This window comes from Thunnus albacares, chromosome 10 (genome assembly GCF_914725855.1).
Source record: "Thunnus albacares chromosome 10, fThuAlb1.1, whole genome shotgun sequence".
NCBI classification, from domain to species: domain Eukaryota; kingdom Metazoa; phylum Chordata; class Actinopteri; order Scombriformes; family Scombridae; genus Thunnus; species Thunnus albacares.
Window position 1 is genome coordinate 24450680 of NC_058115.1, and position 18383 is coordinate 24469062.

At 39.8% G+C, this 18383-nt stretch overlaps 2 protein-coding genes across 2 annotated transcripts; one reads left to right on the top strand and one right to left on the bottom strand.

The window, feature by feature from the left end:
• Positions 1 to 283: 283 nt before the first annotated feature.
• Positions 284 to 1582, bottom strand: LOC122990110 (immunoglobulin superfamily member 2-like). The gene is made up of 4 exons (XM_044363232.1): positions 1455 to 1582; positions 977 to 1303; positions 790 to 833; positions 284 to 628 (listed from the first exon to the last, which is right to left on the bottom strand). The coding sequence occupies exons 1-4, from the start codon at positions 1495 to 1497 to the stop codon at positions 284 to 286; spliced, it is 759 nt and encodes a 252-aa protein (XP_044219167.1). The 5' UTR covers positions 1498 to 1582.
• A 9896-nt stretch (positions 1583 to 11478) lies between these two features.
• Positions 11479 to 16461, top strand: LOC122990112 (the record flags this gene model as incomplete). The annotated part of the gene is made up of 4 exons (XM_044363233.1): positions 11479 to 11857; positions 11974 to 12321; positions 13120 to 13251; positions 16454 to 16461. Coding segments are annotated over 4 exons (867 nt in total), but the record flags the coding sequence as incomplete, so codon positions are not given.
• Positions 16462 to 18383: the final 1922 nt, after the last annotated feature.

Below are 18383 nucleotides of genomic sequence, written 5' to 3' on the forward strand. Positions count from 1 at the left end.
TTAACTTACCATTGCAACAATCACAAGATTTTTTCTTAACAACCAGACTTATAGCGAAAGCAGCACACAGCAGAAAGATAAGTGTGTTGGCCTTCTGTAAATCCCACCAGCTGACAACTGAAGTATTACGAAAAGAAGAAAATTATTTAACATTAAGAAGTAGTATTTAATAATGTTGGTTTTACGATGATGTTACATGAAGAACAAATGTTTTTTGATAGTTGATCTAAAGGGATTATACTTGACTCCTGATAAAACATACACATATATGATAATTTCACCATTAAACAGAAATTAATTTACCTTCAATGATGAGTTTACTTCCATTTCCAAATAATATCTCTCCACATGTGGCCACAGCACAGTAATAAGTCCCAGCATCAGAGGAGATGACGTTTTTAGAGAAGCGATAGACACAGCTCTTTGGAGATGAATGAATGCCAGTTTTCTCTCTACATTCATCACGGCTACTTCCATCAGTGTAGATGAGGTCTGGATGAGATGCATCTGATCTGGCTCTGAACCAGTAAACACTGTGTACTCCTGGACACGTCTTGTTCTTGTAGTCAGAGAGGATTGAACACTGGAGAGTCACAGCGTCTCCCGGACGGACTGGATCAGATGGAAAGTCTTGAGTGATGGCAGTGATATCAGGTTCTGGTCCTGTGGTATTGAAAATACAAATATTTTATATATAATATACTTATTTTGCATACTTGAGTGAAATTAATTATTGCCACAACAATGTAGACATTCATTTATATACAAAAACATTTTCCTATAAATTATCGGCCACTGAACAACAGTATAGTTTGATGTCCTTTCAGTGTTTCCTATGCAATGCAAAACTGTTAAAATTTTGAGATCCACATACACATTTTTAAAATAGTAAATAATATTTAAGTTTTGTAATGAAATTGGGAAATTTAATGGCACGTTAAAGTTAAAGTAAAAGTAAAATAGATCACAGTATTACCTTTAACTAACAAATATGTCCCGCTCCATGTAGTATTCGTCCACTCTGTGATTCCACAATGGTACATTCCCTCGTCTTCTTGGGTTGTCCTCAAAATGGTCAGGTTACTAAAATTCTTATCAATATTTGTGTCCAATTTTGTGGAAGAAAACTCTGGTGCATACTCAGGTGTTCTAGATTTAATCACTTTCAGGATTAATTTCAGAGTATCACCGGCACTCTGCTTGTACCAGTAGAGATGTTTTAAGCTGAACTCATCATTAGGGAAAGCACATCTCAAGTTTGCAGGTTCACCAGGTTGAACCGTGATCACTGGAACCAGCGTATCTGAATGAAATGAAAATATAGAATACACATTGTAAAGAACAATTATAATATAATGTACAAAATGTATTATGCAAAAAGATGATATATGACCCTCCAAACATCTTGTTGGCATGCAAATTCTTAATTGTATAGAGAATTAGATGGCACTTACATCCTTGATGAAGAACAAGCAGTGTTACCCATAACACGATCATCTTGACATTGTCTCTTGTTCGGAACCTTTCTGGTATTTCACTGAGTAAAGGAGGTGATGTGACGTGGCCACGACACTGAATGTCACTCTAAGAAATGCATGTGATTGGTTGTCACAGATTCAAAGTGCACTTCCTGTCACATTGGTCTTATCTTGGTCTTTGTGAAGCATATTTCACATCTCATTCTTCACCATTCACTCAGTAATTTTAATGATAATTTCAACGATAAGCAATGATAATCTCTTGTTTTTATGCATTTTGGAAACTCTTCCATTAGTGCTCTCATCCTGTAGCGCTTTTCATCTTTGGTCGGCATGTCCAGCTTCTGTCCTCACTCTGCGTGTAGGTGCACAGCTCTGCAGCGAGCTAAACACACTTCCAACAGTGGTTGAAGACAGGAGTGGCCTGTGACATTATCAGAAAAAAATCCAATGATATTGATTACAAATCAGAAAAAGCTAAGATACCACAAACATGTATCAGACCAAACGTACTGTAAAGACGAACTACAGAAACAAGAAAACTGGATTCACAAAATATTGATAAATATAATTAAATTAGTTTCTTGTCCCTCATGTAAGGATGAAACAAAATATAAATTAAAGACTATTAAAGAGGATATATTTATATTTTGATATCGATATTCAAAGAGCAGGTTTTTTTGCACTTATCTGCAGTGGTTTTTATTGATAGTTGCTGAGAGAAGTTGGATCTTTGTGGGACCAGTGACCCTCATTATTTTGAATGGGACCACTGTGAGGATGCTGATGCAAGTGATCTGGCAAAAAAGTTGAACCTGGCTCAATTTTTCTGAGCATTGAAATCCTTCTAATAGCATCACATTGCACAAATGATCCTGGGAAGACATTAAACAAAAATCATATACGCCCTCCCCTAAATTACTGTAAAAGGATGACAATACTTTAAATATATATATGGAGTAAATCGGACCTTTCTACATATACTTACACCCAAATCTGAGCATCAGTAGTATAAAAAATACCATAATTTTCTGGTTAATCCACTTGAGACTGTAGTAAATTATAACAATCAAAAGATAATGTAATCAATTGGGAGGGAACAATTTTAGAGCAACCTGATTGGCCTCTCACTACAGGAAAAAAACTCAATTATCTTTCCAAACACAAGACACAAAACCAGCAGTGAGCCCCTGTCATCTCGTGTTTCTCTCTATCTCTGTTACAGTAAACATGACAGATCTTTTGTGCACTATATCTCTGATCTTGATGTGAACTAATCTCTCAATGTCAATATTGTGGATGGACTCTCCTGCTGAGAGTCACTATCTCTGGTTGTGCTGCATCAGTTCTCATCCTTTTTTTAAACTATCCATTGTGAGTCTGATAATGTTATAAGAGTGCAATAATAAATCAGTGGATTACTTTTTCATCACAAGACAGCACATTGTACTGTTTTGTACATCTTATTGTGTCTCGTTGTCATTCACTGTAGCACGACCATATTTATCGGGGTTTGTGACCTGGTTTCTAAAATCCCTGAAATAAATCGTCTGAACTGCATTAGACAAATACACAGCGAAATATACAGGGAGTACACAGAAGAGAAATAATAGTTGTATAATTCAAAAGTCCTGTGATGAATACTTTTATGTTCTTTGTGTCCTGCTTTGTACTTTATACTTTCTCTTTGCGCGCGGACACACATGCACACACGCACACACACACACACACACACACACACACACACTTAGTTACAATCTGTTTACTGAAACAAACGATGTATGGAAAGTTTAGAATTGTTGTGGTTGGACTTTTAAAATAAGGTGTGAATTCAAAAGGGGCTCTTCTTCCTGTATCACTCTGTATCAAGTCTCAGGAAGCTGGGCTTGAGCACAACTGTTTTACCTGTTCATCAAGGCAAGTGCAATAACAATACATGATTGTATCATCACAATCATTTACAGGCGTAGACAGAGGTTTTTGCTTTATATTGATAGTTGCTAAGAGAAGTTGGATCTGGGTGAGACCAGTGTTGGGCCTCAACCCTGGGGTCAGACAAAGGCAGGCCTACATGTAAACTCTGAAGTCTGACCACAAGGCCGCCTTTGTACTTTAACCTCTGAAACAAAAGAGCTGTGCCAATATGCTGCTCTCACAGACTATATCTCCCAGCCTGCTTTTGCAGTTTGCACCTTGGTGTGAAATCTGGGAAACCCCAAACTCTCATCTCCCATTGGCAGAGACTCACTAACACCACTGTGAGTCATAGTAACGCAGCCGTGACCTCACTGCAGCTTTAATAAGTGACTGAACAAATTTGACATTGCCTTGCCCATTACCGGAAACTTTGCTTTTTTAATTAAGGATGTAACCCCGTGCACCTGTAATTTTCCTCGCCGAGTTTGAAGAGCCTCCTCTCACTGGACGAGCTGGGACTTTGCCCCGTGTTCACCCGAACGCAATCACTGTATCCGGGAGACAGACCACTGCTGCAACTCAGCGCTCTCGATTTGCCTGCAAAAGGGAGAAAGGATTTCTTCACAGAGATGAAGGACTGCCTCATCTTTAACTGAGTCGACTCTGCTGTTTTGTCCGCAATGCCCGCCGAGGATCAGCTGTGGTCAAACTCGCCGTCAGAGTGGGAGGACGGCCCCGTCAGCATCCAAGCAGAGGAACCGCGTCGGACTGGGCTTTCTAAAGCGACCAAGAGGTGTCTGGGCAGAGACAGTGTTAAATTGTGTATTCTTAGCTTTTAGCTTTTTAAGCTTTATTGCTTGTGTTATTATTGCGTGAATTGACGGACTTCCGAGTCTGTTTGCCTGAGTGGTCTTGTGTAGTCTTCACCACACTAGACTGCCTTGTTTGTGCCACCTGGGTCTGCTGTTGTGCTACCATAAAAGGTAAGTTGCTTTGTCAGTTAACAAACCAGACAACATTCGTACAGACTACCGTTCATACGTGTGCTTTCTGTGGATAAGGCAAAGCGCTGCTCTCCCCTCACCATCGCGGAACTCCACTGATAGTCAGCTTTCCCCTTTTCTTTTTTCTCTTGCTACTAACCCACACACACGTGCAAACACATACACAATACACGCACCTCTCTTACACATCTGATGGTCAGATAACATGGGACACAGCGCCGCTCTGCCCCTTGTCACCTACCATCAGACACGTGTGTTTGATACATTGAATTGAGTGCAGAGACGCTGACCCCCAGGCGGCACCATCTTTCTATTGTCTAACCAAAACACCGCGGTCACATCCGTTATTTGGTCCTTGTGTGACGTGACTTCCTCCTATAGTCATGTCCACCATCTAAACTCTTGCGTGACGTTATCACACCAGATCACGTCCACCATTTTGCCAGCTACACACACACACACACACACACACACACACACACACACACACACACCTGTGTTTTACCATGTACAGCTGTTTGCTTAGGTAGAATTAGATTTTAGGATAGTGATTTATTGATCAAAGCATCGGCTAAAGGTTGTTAACTTTGCTATTGTTTAATAAACACTGTTATACATTTCAAGAGAAGTCTTCTGTGATTATTGTGCTCATTTATGAGCTAATTGAGAGAGTCAGAGCTCAAACTCAAACCTTCTTTGTTCACCTACAAATGTTGATATCCCTCAGATATTGACATTCTAGATTAACTCATTTATGAAACTACCTCACTGTCTGTTATTGGTTCCGGTATCCAGGTGGTGCCCTGTTATTATTAATTAATATTAATATTTTTATTAATATAATACAGCATTTTCTTGTTAATTCACGTAAGACAGCAGTTAATTTAAACAGGATCAGAAGATGATCTGCCTTAATGTAATCATATGAAATGGGAGGAAACAATTTCGGAACAATCTGATTGGTTGCTCGTTATGTTGGCATTTCAGTGAACTACCACAGTGGAAATAATATCAAACATCTTTCCAACCTAAACACATGAAACAACACCAACAGCAAGCTTTTGTTTCATGTTTCATGGTGGGTTTCTATTACTGACACTGAGAGTAAACACAAGAGATGATTTAATTCAATCTTGACGTGAACTACAATAACCTGAAACACTCTTGTTCGTAACATTTTGTCTAGATTTCTACGATATTTGGATGGACTTTTCAGCTGATAGTTATGGTCAAGTTGTTTAGGACACACACAAAAATCACCATAAACTGGAATTAATTTTATCCTGATGGGGTCATGCATCAAGGAACTTTTGGATGATTTGTCAGATTTTCATTTGTGGGAAGAAGTGACACTTTTAGAGCATTGTTGTCATTACTACCATATTTATTGGCCAGTAGCCTGATATCCAGAATCTCTAAAAAACATAGCAGGTGCTTTTTTTTGTGATTGATGGGGTGATATACTAACCCTATAAACTAGAAATCAAACCAAAAGATGTTCAGAGACATCTTTCCAAACAAAACCTTAATGTTGAGTAATTCTTCATTATGTTTAATGGTGGAGATTTCAAGTGTTCAATGTCTTTTATTTTATTTTTTACTGCAACTTAAAGTCCCCCTCCACTCAAAAATGTTTTTTGCTTATTGTTCCTTCAGTTGGATGGTCGGCCTTCACTGTGCAGAATGATGTGCAGAGTTTGACACTAGAAGGCTGTCTTCACGTTTATCTACTAAAGAGGGAAAGTTTCTCTGTGCCTGTTTAAGAGGTGGGCCTATGTGCGTGATTCGTGACATCACAAAGATGGAGGGGCCATCTTGAATATTGTAGGAGGCAGCCAATCCAGATGTTCCACATCATCAATGATGACCCGCCCACTGTGCCTGTCAGTCACATCAGCAGGAAGAGCTGACGACTCTAGTCAGGGGGCTGGTGAAAGGAGAGCAGAGCACAACGCTGTCACAGAAACTAATTCAGCTGCATGCAGTTTAGAATTCTGACTCAACTAACCTGCATGTTTTGATCTGAGGAAGGGGACTTGTGTGAAAAGGGGAGAAAAATCACAAATAAAATAACATCAAGATTTGAACGCAAGACCTTGTTGTTTAGAGGCAGCATGTTAATCATTGAGAGACTTTCCCAAAAGGGTGTTTTTTGTAGTAAAAGGAAGTTTTGCACATGCAGTAAAACAATAAAAATTCCACCTTGCTACCACATGAACAGTGGTGGACACATTCATAATAACAAAACAGAACCAGTTGACACTATAATGCAGTCAAGTGCAACACCACAGGCTCTGGTATCAAAAAAAAGACAAACGTGGAGGTTTCTAACGCTCTACTTCCTTCACCTACTTGTATGTAGGTGTATTTGTATAGAGAATGAAACTAGATAGACTGATAATGTAAAGGGTCAAAACTGCAGCAACACTTGTCTGCATTTCTGTTTGTGGTTAAGTCTGACGGTCTGACAAAAAATTGTTCTTACTACTACAAGTGTTGAACGGCACATCAAAATGACTATACTGTACACAATGCTGTGTAATAAAATAAATAAATAAATAAAATAATCCAGCAGAGATTTGAACCCAAGACCTTGTTGTTGTGAGGCAGCATGTTAATCACTGACAGACAAAAGGTTGTTTTTTGTAATAAAAGGAAGTTTTTCACATGCAGTAAAACAGTAAAAATACCACCTTACTACCCCATGAACAGTGGTGGACACATTCACAATAACAGAACCAGTTGACATGATAATGCAGTCAAGTGCAACACCACAGGCTCTGGTATCAAAAGAATACAACAGTGGAGGTTTCTGACACTCTACTTCCTTCACCTACTTATATGTAAGTGTAAGTGTATAGAGAATAACGTTAGATAAATTGTTAATGTAAAGGGTCAAAACTGCAGCAAAACTTGCCTGAAGATGCATTTCTATTTGTGGTTGAGTCTGACAGTCTGACTACTACAAGTGTTGAACAACACATCAAAATTATCGTACTGTACAGATAAACCAGTGGTTCCCTGACACAGTGGTGTGTCCAGCAAGGTGGATACAGGAACAGTAACAACTGCAGTAAATACTTTCATGTACTTTGTGTCCTGCTTTGTACTTTCTGCTTTTTCTTTTTGTGCACAGTACTGCTTGCAACCACAACACAAACAGACACAGATAAACACGTATTCACAGTCAACACTGGCCAACAAATGATGCATGGAAAGTTAGGCGTTATTGTGGTTGGGCTTTCAATGTAAGGTGTTGTTTTCATTGGTAGTTGCTGTGAGAGAGGGAGTGCTCATTCACTGGTCCCACCCCAGTCGATTTCAACCATGATCTGAAAGTTAAGTTTGCCTGATTATTATTTGACCTCCTTTGTTAAAGTCTCTTCATGTGTGTATGGTTGTACCTTTAAAAACAATTTGTATTTACAGACATTATTTGTCCTTAAAATGAACATTTCAAACAATAATTTCAATTTGTTCAATAAAAATGAGACTGCCGAAACCTCTTGCAGCTTGTCTGTCCTGCTTTAACCTCACCACCTACAGTATATCCTGTTGCAGCTCACAGTCAGGTCTGTTCTGAGTAAACAGCATCAGTTGTTGGTCAAAGGGCGGAGAAATGGCCCACCACAGCTTTTGTCATTCAGTGTAGCTGTTGCATGTGGCTTTGCTCGCCTGTTCTCAAGACAGACATGCAGAATGTATTTACAAAGTGCTATGAGACAAGAAAGATGGAGGTGTTTATTCCTTTGAGTAGCTGTCTCCTTACATTTTTATGCATATTTTTAGTAAACATTTTCTTTAACAAAGAAACATCAACTTACCTGTGAGTTCTCCACATCTCTTGACTTTCTGTGTAGGTTTGGCCACGTTTCCTCAGGCTTTCCCCTGCAACTGCCCCTCAGACCAGCAGGCTACCACTGATGCTGTAGTTAATATTATTTCAAATGTCTTGTTTCCTCCTCTTAAACCTGATTTGAACATCCAAATTCTACCGAATACAGGTTTGGAATTAAATTAGTAATGTCCTCATTAGGCTATTCATCTGCTTTAGTGGAGATTACACAAACTGCAGGTTCAGGATGACATTAGCTTAACTTAATGCAAACACTGAAGCACTCTGTGTGATGCACCAAAAACACTCAGCAGTATAGTAAACATCATGGGACAACGTAGGTCCTGGATGTGCTTGTAACAATAAATTTGTAATAACAGTCATATCAATATCACTTATCAGGCAGCAGCTCACTAATGTTTTTCACCTTTCTGGTTTACTTCACTACCGGCGGAGATCTTGTGATTCCCGTTCCCACTGGAGCAGAGGGAAACCCTGAAAACCCTCTGCATGTAAATGGGAATATTAGTGGAATATTCATTCTCATTAGTTATGTAAACAGCTTATTAGGAAAATTGCCAAAAACTGTGTACCCAAAATTATTGGGGTTTTGTCTTTACTCTGTGGACAGGATCATAGGCGCCTGGCTATGTTTTAAAATGGGGAAGCAAACTTGGAAAAATAACTAATTGTATGGGGGGGTCTAGGGGAGTTATTCTAAGTAGCACCATTAGCTGATGTAGTTGTAGTTATAGTTGGCTCTATAAATGGGCATGTAAACACAGTGGCTTAGAGCGAGCAACACAACACAAATCCAGCCAATCAGCATGCTCATGCACCGGACAGGGGGAAGTCATCAGAGCAGTTGTTTGTGTGAGGACATGATAGTCTCCCGTCTTCCCGTCTTCAGCAATTCAATATAGAAAGCATTTTCTCATGGAACAAATATGCCTCCATTTTATTAAATGTATCGATCCACGCTGAATGGAGACTCATGGAGGCTCATGGAGACCCCCCACGTTTTTTTACACTCTGAGTCTGTCTCTGTTGCGTTTAATGAAGTATAATCTGAGCAGGCAGCTGCTTAAATTACACAAATGTCATGCTATATATATGTTTTCAACTTATTAACTGTATCAATTTATCAATAAATACAAACTCTGTCAATTTCCACCTGTGGAGTCGACATGCAAACTATTTTGGTTCAGTAAATTTCTGTTGTCAGTCAGCCTGGTGAATGCAATTTGTCCTCTCAGCTCCCTGGGAGCTGTAGCTGACAAACGGCTGCTTCTGTGGACAGAGACGCTAAACGCAGGTTAAGTGAGAAGTGGGGAGGCCGCAGAGAGGTGGAGAGTGTGGATGGACTGTTGTGCTCACATGAGAATTTTTTTTCCCACTTGAGATAAACTGTGAGAGGAGCAGAAGTGACTCTACAGTGGATACATCGCCTTGTATTCCACCATATTTGTCTTTTGGTTGTTGCCATGGTAATGTGTGTCCATGAATTTTGAGGGTGGAGCTTCTGAAGGAGCACAAAGGGAGGGGTGTTTTTGTTTGGGTGTTTAGTTCAAATGTCAACAGTCTTTTTCCAGAATGACTGACTATACCTTTACCTCTTTTTCTCTAATCTTTTTTTAAAATGAGTCGGGAAGCCAACAGAAAAGTGTAACTTAACTTTTAACATTATATAACTTATATAACGTCTTTGGCCATGAGGACCATGGCAGAGTTTACAGCTCTGATCAGTCTGATCTCATCGCACCTCTGACTCTGGAACACTGGCATGCTATGTAAAAGGACACATAGAGACGGCTTTATGCCGGCTTTTTGTGGATCAGTGTAAAAAAATCAAATGCAGCTCAAAGGCAGATCCTCTTTATGGCTACAATGCGGGTTCTCCATATAAAAGAGGCTTCTCTCTTCAGGTTGGGCTGAACCAACTCAAAGGGTGGTCCAAAAATGTGTGATTTTTTATTACTTGTTTTTGTCAATTGCTGAAAATAGTAAAATGATCATTGATATAGGCTGCTTAAATATAATCACCTGATTGCGGGGACTGTATGATGATACGTTCATTTTTAAAAAGACAAAAAGTGGGGTAGCAAAACCATAACTTTGCTCCCCCTAATTGAATAATGGGGATGCATTTGCTCCACTTGCTCCACTGTTGAGGTGCCTATGGACATGATGATATTGTTACATTCAGCCATCGGGCCCAGTTGTTGTGGGTCAGTAAATAGCTCCAATGTGTAAGCTAACTTCCCATTAAAAGCCCTGCACACTCATGGTACACCCACACAGGGTCAACCTGAGCAGATGCGTAATCAGCCAAAATAACTGAAAGCACCTGTGTGCGTGTGAATAATTTCAAGCAGTATTACAGTATTGTGTTTGCTATTTCTAGCTCCATTACAGGCACCCCTACACACTTGTGCCAACAGTTTCACACTATTCTACACTCTGTGGTGGTAATGTGGCTAGAAACACAGCATTGCTACAGGAAGCGGAAGACTGTTAGCTAGGAAACATAGCTGTAAATAATGCAGGTTTGAAAGTATGAAGTAAATGTTTTTTGAAATGTTTTGTGAGCAACGAGTTACAGTATGTCTCAAGGAAGCAAAAAATGTGTTCTGGTAAGAAACAAGGAAAATATAACTTTGTTCAAAAGAAAATTACAGTCATCTTCGTGCCTGTGCTGTGTACGTGTGTTGGTAGGTGGCGATATCCAAACATAAAGGTAAAAAAATTGCGTCATAGCTCCATCTTTAAATACACTCACGCAGTTGTACACACAGTACACAAAACACAGAAACAGGAATTACAGACACAAAGAAATTGAACTTAATTGTAGTTCAAGTGGTCAGAATATAGAGAATGCTTTGAAAACAATACAAACACAACAATTATGTGCATGTACATCTTGTGTCAATGGAAAATAGATCACTGGTTTGTCTAAGGGGAAGTTCATGTTCTGCATTTCGGCCAATCACTATGTTTTCCACTACGTAAACCGTGATCACCTTGTGACCAAACGTTCCATCTGGTGAGAAGACATCAGTTGTGAAGACGAGTGCTGTACCACAATGATCCGACATCTGGCTGCTTTGATTCTTCTTACTGCAGTGTGTAAGTACAATTCTCATTAGATGTGGGAAACCATTTAGTCTGAGTAGTCTGTGATAGTAATGTGTATGAGACAAGGCCTTGTAAATAAATTTGAAATGAAAAAAAAATTTCATTGTTTTTGTGCTGTTGTCTAATAAGTCTTTTTTGTTTTTCTTCAGCTCTGATTCAAACTGCAGAGGTTCCTCACCTGATCTCTTTGACTTTGGTTGAACCTGGTGCGAATATTACTTTTCACTGTCCATTCTCTGACAACGACAAATTCTTTACCTGGTATAAGCAGCCTCTTGGACATATGAGCCAAACAGTTGCTTCTGGACTCACTGGCAAAATAACAGTCACTGAACAATTTAAGTCACGTTTCACTGTCACAAAAGAGGATGCTCAGTATTCTCTCATCATCAGAAATGTAACCAAAGAGGATGAAGCAACATATTTCTGTCAGAAAGGAACGTCGTTTTATCCAACTTTCGTCAATGGCACATTCTTGGCTGTGAACGGTAAAAATAATATGTGCCTTATTTCAACAATCTTTTACATTTTTAAGTCATTCATAAATTTAGATTGTGAATTAATTTGGTTACTTTTTTAAATGTTGTTTTACTGAATCACACAGACAACAATCAGCAGAAATCAGTCTATGTGAAACAAAGTCCGGAGACAGCATCTGCCCAGCTGGGAGACGTACTGACTCTCCAATGTTCACTGCTCTCCAAGAACACAACAGAAAACACAGATCAGTGTCCAGGTGTACGCAGTATGTACTGGTTCAGAGCTGGATCAGGAGGATTTCATCCAGGCATCGTTTACACTCACAGGAACAGGAGTGATAAACCTGTGGAGAGGAGCTGTGTCTACAGTCTGTCCAAAACTATACAGGACTCCTCTGATACTGGGACTTACTACTGTGCTGTGGTCACATGTGGAGAGATCCTGTTTGGTGAAGGAACTAAAGTGGACACAAGTATGTATTTACAGTTGTATTTAAATCATAAATAGATTTTGCATAAATGTATTTAGCTGAGTTAAAATATATTATATTTCGGCTTTTTCTTTTTAAAAATGTATTATTAGTTTGTTGCTTTCTCCAAAGTTTTAAGCCTCCATGTATGTGCACGGCACATACAAGTGCAAAAGGCACTTGTATGTGCAGCAGCACCAAGTGCAAAAAGGCTGGATGAAGGTGAATAAAGATCAGTTGGTGTGATGATTATTAAATACTCTTTCAGCCAGTTACATTCATGGTCTCAGCTCAGAAACAGCTGTGCCAATCAAAGTTAAGCATGATAATGACAGATGAACAATGGGAAAGCTTTTCTTTAGGAAATGTCTACACCAAACCATGAACACACATCACCACAAATCTGCAGTCAAAGACGGATGGTATAGAAATTTTCATCAGTTAGTTAGGCTACTATAACAATGTTAAAATAAAAAAAAAAATAGAAAAATTTAATTTGGTGAAGCCGTTTATATGATTGCATTGGACTGACACTATTTCAGCTATAATTATCATTTATAAATCAAATTTTGTTTATTAGCATTTGTCAAATCCAAAACTCAAATGAAAGAAGAGGATACTTTTGACTAAATATTATACATACTCTATGTATAGAAAGTAAAAGTAAAAAGAGTAAAATACTTAACATCATTCCAACACTAAGTTAACAGTTATTTAGATTGTTGACAAAATGTAATTAATGCCAGCAAATGATGACTCCTGACAGTCCATTAATAAATAATGTTTAATGTCTCTTTGGAGATTATTTGGTTCCAGGATCAGAGTTGGATCCAGTTGTCATTCTACTTGGAGCGCTGTTGGCCTGCTGTGTGGCTGTGATTGCCGTCCTCATTTTCTACATTAATGGGAGGAGAGTTTTTGAACATTGCAATGGTAGGTTCACCATATCTTACTTTTTGTTTCAGTTGAATCAAATAAAATCAAATCAACTTTATTTATATAGCACTTAACAGACAACACAGTAGATCCAACGTGCTTCCTAGTACACAGAGAGGAAGACAAAACAAAACAAAATTAATGCTGCAAGCAGCGTTGGTCAGGACCTTGCACTCTGGCCTGTTGGGATCAGATCATTTTGCTTTTTAAAAATGAGAGATATTTCTTACAAGTGTGGTGTGCTTTTATTTTGAAAGTTTGATTGACAGGATGAGAATTTTCTGCAGGGTGAGACATGTCTGTCTTGCTCACCCCTGTGTCATCAAAATTATGCAAGTTTTGGGCCCATTCACTTGAATTTCAATTAGTAAATTGAAAACTCTTGATGAGTTTGTGTGTAAAACAAATTATTTTCCTAATTTTCATCAAGTCTATTTTTAGAAAAGGAAAGACTTTTAACCCACATGACCTGGTCAAAGTTTGATTGAAATGTGTACTGTCAGGTGTGTTGAGACAATAAGTAACTGCAGCTGGACACAGAAAAATACTCATATATTTGAATGGAGAGTGTGAGCGAACCCACACCTTTTTGAACATTTACTGCTTCCGCATAGTTTTAGATACAAACTTCATCCTTCTTCAAAACTTTAAATGAGTCACAAGACTTTGACCTACAAATCTTGAATTTACATGTTTTCTATCTTTTATTGTTTTTGAGATATTAGAGTGTGAGGTTTTTTTTTTGAGTCTTTTCTTGCTCCTCCTGTGATTTTATAATGAGTGTGTATTGTGGAGTGTTTCACAGCACTGAGGGAGTGACATAACCAGGAGCAGTTGGAGAGGAGGATTTTAAAATACGCTTTTGTGAAATTTCCTCATAAATCCCATGACTTTGTCTAAATCTTACATTAAAAATCATAGTTTTTAGAGGAAATTTCATTGCGAATCAATTGATACAGGTTTGAAAGTGGTCAGACGTATACTTTAGACATCAGAAGCCTCTGTTTGACACAAAGTTCATGCCCATAGATTGCCTTCCCATTGTTTTACATGGTAAGGTGTGATGTGGCACCGCAACTTTCAGGGCTTATAAAATCCAAACCGTTCGAGTTATTACAAAGTTTTTAACAACTTTTTTTCAGCATAGTGTCATAAGTCACCTATTAAAGTTTGAAGCCGATACCATTAATGCACTTGGCACTTTAGGGGTTATTTTTACATTTTATCAAATTTTTCACCAGACCTGATGTGCGTGCCAAATTTGGTGAGTTTTTGAGCATGTTTAGGGGGTCAAATTTAGGTGTGATGTCCCATAATAATAAAGAAAGAAAGAATGAAAGAAAGAAAGAAAGAAAGAAAGACAGACAGAAAGAAAGAAAGAAACACATGAAAAACAATAGGGTCCTTGCCCTTACCTCGCTCTGTTTTACAGTAGTCCTCTGCCTTTTGGGCTCGGTCCTTAATAACAGAAAAAAGAGAGAAAGAAGAGATTTACAGAGACTTCAGGAAGAATATCTGACTTGGATTACGTTAGTCACAGTTAAAGGCTAATGAATTTAAGTATGATTTAACATGACACTTAGTGGGGGAGAATCAGATGGTGGGAGGAAGAGAATTCCATAATTTTGGGGCAGTAATAGACTAAGCCCTGTCCCCATAACACTTTGCCCTGGATCTTAGGACAGACAGAAGTCTTTGGTCAGATGATTTCGTTCTCTGACAGTGTGCTATGGGTATAGGAGTTCTGTAAGAGAGGGCAAATACATTTAACACCTTGTAAACAAACAACAGAATTTTAAAATCAATTCTTTAGCTAACAACCTGATTAATTTGTCAAACTTCAATCCTAAATCAAAAATGACATGAAATGAACTTTTTTGCATTTGATTTAACAGATGGAACCAATGGGTCTAGATGAGGAGAAATAATGTTGGTTAAATTCTGTGGTCCAAATAAAATAACTTCAGTTTTATTCTCATTGAGGTGGAGAAAGTTTGCAGCCATCAAGGATTTGATGTCTTGAAGACAGTTATTGAGGTTGTTTAATTTGTTGTAGTTATTGGGCTCTAGGTGGAGGTAGATCTGTGTGTCATCCACATAACAGTGAAAAGAAATGTGCTTTTGAACAATATGACCTAGCAAATAGATGGAGAACAGGATTGAACCAAGAATGGAGACTTGAGGGACACCACAGGACAAGGGGGCAGAGGAAGAAGATAAGTTGCTAATAGAGACACTGAAGGATCTGTTGGGCAAATATGAAGAAAACCAGTTTAATGCAGGGCCAGAAACCCCCGCCCACTGGCTTAAGCTGTGAATGAGAATGGAATGATCAACAGTGTCAAAGGCTGCAGTTAGGTCTAAGAGCAAAAGGACAGAGCAGTTACTTGAGTCAGCAGCAAGAAGGAGTCATTGGTTATTCTCAGTAGTGCAGATTCTGTACTGTGCAGGGGTGTGAAGCCAGATTGGAATCTTTCAAAGATGCCGTTTTTGAGCCAAGTGGGACCACAGTTGATTAAAATCTACAGTGTCAAGGATTTTAGAAAGATAGGGGAGTTTGGAGATTGGCCTGTAATTACTGAGGACTGTAGGGTCCAGATTCTGTTTTGTTAAAAGTGGCTTGACACTGGCTGGTTTCCAGGAAGCTACTGATAATTGAAAGAATGCTGGGGCCAATGGTGCCAATAACGTCTTTGAAGAGTTTAGTTGGAATAATGTCAAGAGAGCAGGTGGAGGTTTTCATAGAAGAGATGATATGATGAAGTTCTGGTAGAGTGATGGAGTTAAGGGAATTTAGAACTGCGGTGTTCTCAGAGGAGATGGACAGGCTATTTACAAATGAAATGATACTAGCTCTGATGCTAAGTACTTTGTCTTTAAAGAATTGTAGGAATCATCAAATTTAGAGACAGATGCTTCTGAGTATGAGGTGGGAGTGGAGGAGGTGACAGACTTTAATACACTAAAAAGTACCCTGGGATTATGACAGTTTTTGTCAATGAGATCAGAAAAATGTTGAGCCTAGCATTTTTGACAGCCAGCTGGTATTTCTCTCTATAGGCGTCTGCAAACCTAGTGGCAGTGGAAGAATTTAGCATGCAGGAACGAAGAAGTGCAGGGTGGACATGAGAAGCATGTGGCAAATTGAGATAATAAATGATAGCCCTGTGATCAGAATGGTTAAAATCTTCTCTCACAGGGTTGTAGATGGAGAGACTTGAGGAGAGAACTATGTCTAGGATGTGTCCTTTAACATGGATTGTTTACAGATCACTGCAGACCAAAGGATTAAAATAAATTTATAAAATTATGGGACATGGCTTCAGAGGGACAGCAAATGTGAATGTTGAAATATCCGAGAACGAGAATATCGTCATATTTCGGAGCAATGTGGGAGAGGAGATCAGAGAATTCACTGATAAAGTCCATATTGGGCTTAGGGGTCTGTACAGTTGTAGGCAGAAGACTGGTGAGATGCCATCTATCACAAAAGCCAAAGGTTCAAAAGATGAAAAGGGCCCTATGGAGATAATGGAGCACTTGAGGTCACTTTTGTGAATTACGGCAACCCCACCACCTCGTGCATGTGACCTGGACTGATGAAAGTGAGAGTAACCTGGAGGATTGGCTTCAGTGAGAGGGGGGGGGGGGTCATCGGGGTAAGCCATGACTCAGTGATGAAAAAACAGTTTTGGGACATAATGACATCTTGACAGATAAATGATTTGTTAGACAGCGATCTCACATTCAGCAGACCAAATTTGGAGGGAAGGAGGGAGGGAGTGTGTGGCGAGGATGGAACTATAGTGTGTGTAATAGTAATAAGATTGTCATAATTTACTGAACGGGATATGGTGTCTGAGTGTTAGGTGGATTGGGATGTGATTTACAGCTAGTTCAGCTGAATGTGAGTTTGACTGTCCATGCCCCATGAGTAGTAGGGGTAGATTTGGCCAGATTTTGTTGAAATTTCATTTGTAACAGGGACCCTGCCAGTGGATTTACGGTGGCAGTGAACATTATTTTGATTGTGTGTGTGGATTACCTCATGGTTGAATGGACTGTCTTAAAGGCATTCTGCAGGTCAACCAAAGCATAGTCAATGTTTGCAGAGAGCAAATTTGCCCCGTGTAGGTTTGGATGGAGCCTGTCAGGTCTGTGCAGTTGGCTGCGGTTCCAGAACAGGTTGAAATTATCAATATAGTCCACGTTCATTCGTGCTGCACTGGATTCTTGTTTCAGCCAAGTGTGCAGTGACAGCAAACGGGGAAACCGACCACAGCCCCGCCCAAGGGACAGGATCGGACCAGATATGAAGATGCGTTTCCCAGTGTCTTTAAGCGCAGAGATGAGTAGTTGGAAGTCAGCATGGAGGATTTCAGACTGTTGTTGGCTGACGTCATTTGATCCCACATGAATAACCAGGTTGGAGCAGTCTGGATGACATTCAAGGACAGAAGGCAGTTTATCACAAATGTCTCAAACGTGGGCTCCAGGAAAGCAGTGCATGTGGGCACCTTTGGCTCTGATGTTCCTTACCATGGACCTTCCGATAATCAGTGTTTAAAGGCGAGGCAGAGAAGGGGTTTGTGGCTGTGGTGGTCGCAGATCTGATCGGGGATGTACCTCGGCGCTCCAATTATTTTGCCAAGGTAGGCGAGACTAGGAATTCCCAGGCCGTGATCTGACAGAGGAGCCAGTGGAGGTGACCACAGGAGAATCAGCGGTGACAGGATGTGAGACGGCCGCTGTAGCAGAGCCGGTAGTGGACTGGGCGGGGGGACAGGCAGCCGAGGGCACAGATCTTCCAGACCTCGAGCCAGCAGCAGAGCACAGGTTGGCAGCTGCATCCACGGAGAGATCCACTGGGTGTATCGCCACTTTGTTCTGAAGAATCGTGAAGCGATTTGAAAGATTGAGGGTAGGTGATCTGCCTGGTGACCACTCTTCTTGTGGCCCCTGACCACTACCTCAGACCAGGTAGCTGGGTGAGTGGGAGTTGAGCAGGAGGAAGGTTGCGGACATGTTACTGGATCCCACAGAATGGTGTCGGATATAGCAGAGCTCATAGCTGATATCATTTTAGCCTAGGCAGAGGCGATGTCAATGAAGCTGGATAGGAGGCTTTC